The sequence below is a fragment of the Nicotiana tomentosiformis genome, chromosome 2 (genome assembly GCF_000390325.3).
Source record: "Nicotiana tomentosiformis chromosome 2, ASM39032v3, whole genome shotgun sequence".
Lineage (NCBI taxonomy): Eukaryota > Viridiplantae > Streptophyta > Magnoliopsida > Solanales > Solanaceae > Nicotiana > Nicotiana tomentosiformis.
The window spans coordinates 113,762,372-113,765,802 of NC_090813.1; the positions used below are offsets into that span (position 1 = coordinate 113,762,372).

Sequence of the window (3,431 nt, forward strand, 5' to 3'; positions counted from 1 at the left end):
TTTCGAAGAGAAAAGGAAAGAAAACAATTTAACTTATACACACTTTAGTGTATACAAGTTATCACTTTGTAAGAGGTAGTTATTCTTCTTAGTTTCCCAAAGTAAATGAATGTATTCTAACTAGTTGTTGCATGTGACATTGTTACTTTTTTTTTTCTTTCTAAGTTGCTAATTCATTGTTGCCATATATAGCAGTTGACTTTGAAATAAATTAGCTGATAGTCTCAAATATTTGCAAAAAGAATAATGAGTTTGTTGAGGTTTGAACCTCTTACCTCTTAAGCAAAATCAAGAGAATAGCCAACACATCAAGAAACAATTTATGTCAAATGATTTCAATTTTTCGTACTTATCCATTTCCTTACCGTATTAATACATATATTTAGTAAAATTTTCCGGCGAAGCGGTGTCGCGTGACACCGCTTCCTTAGGCGTGCATCCGCCCCTGCTGATAGTGTTATTTTTAAATTTTTTATTTTTATTTTTTTGGATAAAGATGGTGTTCTAGTTGCATATCTTGACTATTCTATCAAGTACTTGTTGCCTCTCACCCCCACTGATCGGAGTACACCGATTATTACCACCTATCATACGGCTTTATAACTTCACTTTTTTTTTTTTCTGGTTATAAAAGATCTGTAACCCCCGAAATTTTTACATAATGATTCCAACTTCCTACCGATATTAAGCAAATGATATTGTGAAATTTTTTTATAAAAAATTACACTGAAAAATAAAAATGTGAAGCAACAGAAGGCGGAGAATCTAAATGACGAAGAGATGTGATGACAGCTTACTGAAATTTGGCATTTGCATGGAATCCAACAAAAGATTTGGCTTCAAGTCCAGAAATGACAAAGGTCCTCCCCATGTACACCTTCCACCTTATCTTTCCTCTGTCTCACTCACTCCATTTTAAACCACCGGACTCATCACTCACCCATGGGTACATATCAACGCTATGCGTACATTTGCTCGTTAAATAGAAGGTGAAAGGAGTGTTCATTGCAAAGGCGAATGAACTTGGATTCTCTTCTGTATACTCTATAGTTCTATCACACACAACAACTTCCATTTGCTCTGTTCCGCTTGTACATTCAATGTGTCCTCTGTAGTTACTATTTCATGAAGTCCTTTTGAGTCACAAAGCAATTAATACGAAAAAGCAAGTAGGCGGCGTAATTCATAAAGCAAAAAGATACAATATCTGCATTTATAAACTCGTAGGAGAACTTGCCGGTGGAGTCGCCAATTCTGTCACAACCCTTTTCCACCAATTCTCGCTCGGATTCTAACCCTGATGGCTCTAACAACTTCAACGCCTCTGCTGATGGATCCAAGTATTCCGAGATTGAAAGCAACTCATGCAGGTGATGAACAAGAACAGAAGCATCGACCAACCATTTCAGAGGTTAGTTGTTTAAATCCCTTTTCTTTTTAAAAAGAATGTTTAGAAATCTAGATGGCCATTGAGTTTTGACATTGGAATATCTGATTCTAGGTTGTGGAGGAGATCAAACTGCTGTATTCCATAGCCTTACCCATCATCGCTGCTGGATTGCTAATATATGGGAAATCAATGATATCAATGCTGTTCATGGGTAGATTAGGTAAAGAAGCACTTGCTGGCGGGTCATTGTCTATTGGCATAGCTAATATCACAGGCTATTCTGTTCTTTCTGGTCTTGCTATGGGTATGGAAGCCATATCTTCTCAAGCTTGTGGTGCTAAGCAATGGCCTCTTATGGGTCAAGCTCTCCAACGTACAATCTTGATTCTGTTATTTTCATCCATCCCCATATCTCTCTTGTGGCTAAAGATCGAACCTTTACTACTTTTGTGTGGCCAAGATCCAACCATTTCATCCATTGCTTCTACCTATCTATCATTCTGTCTCCCTGATCTTTTCTTTCAGTCCCTTATCAATCCTCTCAAAATCTATTTGCGAACTCAAAATGTTACTTTCCCTCTTACGTTTAGCGCTGCTTTTTCCCTTGCCCTGCATGCACCTATAAACTATTTCCTCATCTATCACCTAGGTCTTGGCATTAAAGGCGTTGCTATGGCTGTAGCCATAGCTGATTTCAATCTACTTATCGTCCTTTTTCTTTATGTTAGTCTTTCTGGTGTTCATAGAAAATCTTGGCAAGGTTGGTCTGCGGAATGCTTTGATGGGTGGAGGCCAATTTTGAGTCTTGCAATCCCAAGTTGCATTTCTGTATGCTTAGAGTGGTGGTGGTATGAATTGATGATATTATTATCAGGGGTGCTTTTTAATGCTGCTGAAGCTGTGTCCACAATGGGAATTCTCTTGCAGGCAACTTCACTTGCTTATATATTTCCCTCAGCTTTAAGTTTAGCTGTTTCCGCAAGGGTAGGAAATGAGTTAGGAGCCAATCGACCTAGTAAAGCAAAGACTTCATGTCATGTGGCAGTTTTATGTGCCATATTTACTAGCTTCGTTGCAATGCTATTTATGACAACGTTACGAAATGCTTGGGGCAAGGTTTTTACGGACGATGAGGCAATTTTGTCGCTAACGGCGGCGGCAATGCCAGTGGTGGGGTTGTGTGAATTGGGCAACTGCCCACAGACCACCGGTTGTGGTGCTTTGAGGGGCAGTGCAAGGCCAGCTCTGGCTGTTCATATAAACTTGGGCTCTTTCTATGGGGTTGGGTTGCCTCTGGCAATTGTATTGGGCTTTGTTATGAAAATGGGCTTGTTGGGCCTTTGCATGGGCTTGTTGGCTGCTCAAGCTGTTTGTGCATTTCTTATGATTTTTGTATTGAGTAGAACGGATTGGTTGATGCAAGCTGAGAGAGCCAGAGAGTTGATTGGTATGGATGAGGAGGATAAAACTGAGGATGAAACAATAGCAATTAAAACGGTATGCTAGAAAGTAATTGTATTTATCCTTTTTTCCTTGTATACTGATAATTGTAAGAATAGACAGGGGTATGTATCTTCCTCTTTTTTCTATTTATTGAGCTTTTTTTTGTTTCTTTGTTTTATTTTACTTGCTTTCGGTTTTTGTACTCATGTGTTATTTAGAAGAGACCGAAAAGATCCTCTTTTCCTATTTATAATTAAATAATTAAGGTGGAGGTATTTGTTGTTCATGAATTTCATTGGAACTTCACCATCTATGGTCATAATTAAGAGTTTGACGTAATGAGTTCGATCTTTAACATTACTAAGGAGTGAGGATAATGAAAAAAGTAATACCCATAAAAGAAGAAAAAGGGGATGGGGGTTACTCGTTAGTGTTTTTGTCACGATCCAAACTAACCTCTGTCGTGATGGCGCCTATCGTAGAACTAGGCAAACCGACTCATTTTCAAAACAAACCGATATTTTTATTTCAAAGAAAATTTCAAGGTTATTTAACATAAAACCTCCATTTAAAGAGTTCAAATCAAAGAAAAACAGAA

At 38.1% G+C, this 3,431-nt stretch overlaps 1 protein-coding gene across 1 annotated transcript; it reads left to right on the forward strand.

Annotated features, from left to right (window-relative positions):
• The first annotated feature begins 372 nt into the window (after window positions 1–372).
• Window positions 373–2,979, forward strand: LOC104098795 (protein DETOXIFICATION 48-like). Its single transcript, XM_009605616.4, has 2 exons — window positions 373–1,411; window positions 1,502–2,979. Exons 1-2 carry the CDS (start codon window positions 1,301–1,303, stop codon window positions 2,894–2,896), a joined length of 1,506 nt encoding a protein of 501 aa, XP_009603911.1. The 5' UTR covers window positions 373–1,300; the 3' UTR covers window positions 2,897–2,979.
• Window positions 2,980–3,431: the final 452 nt, after the last annotated feature.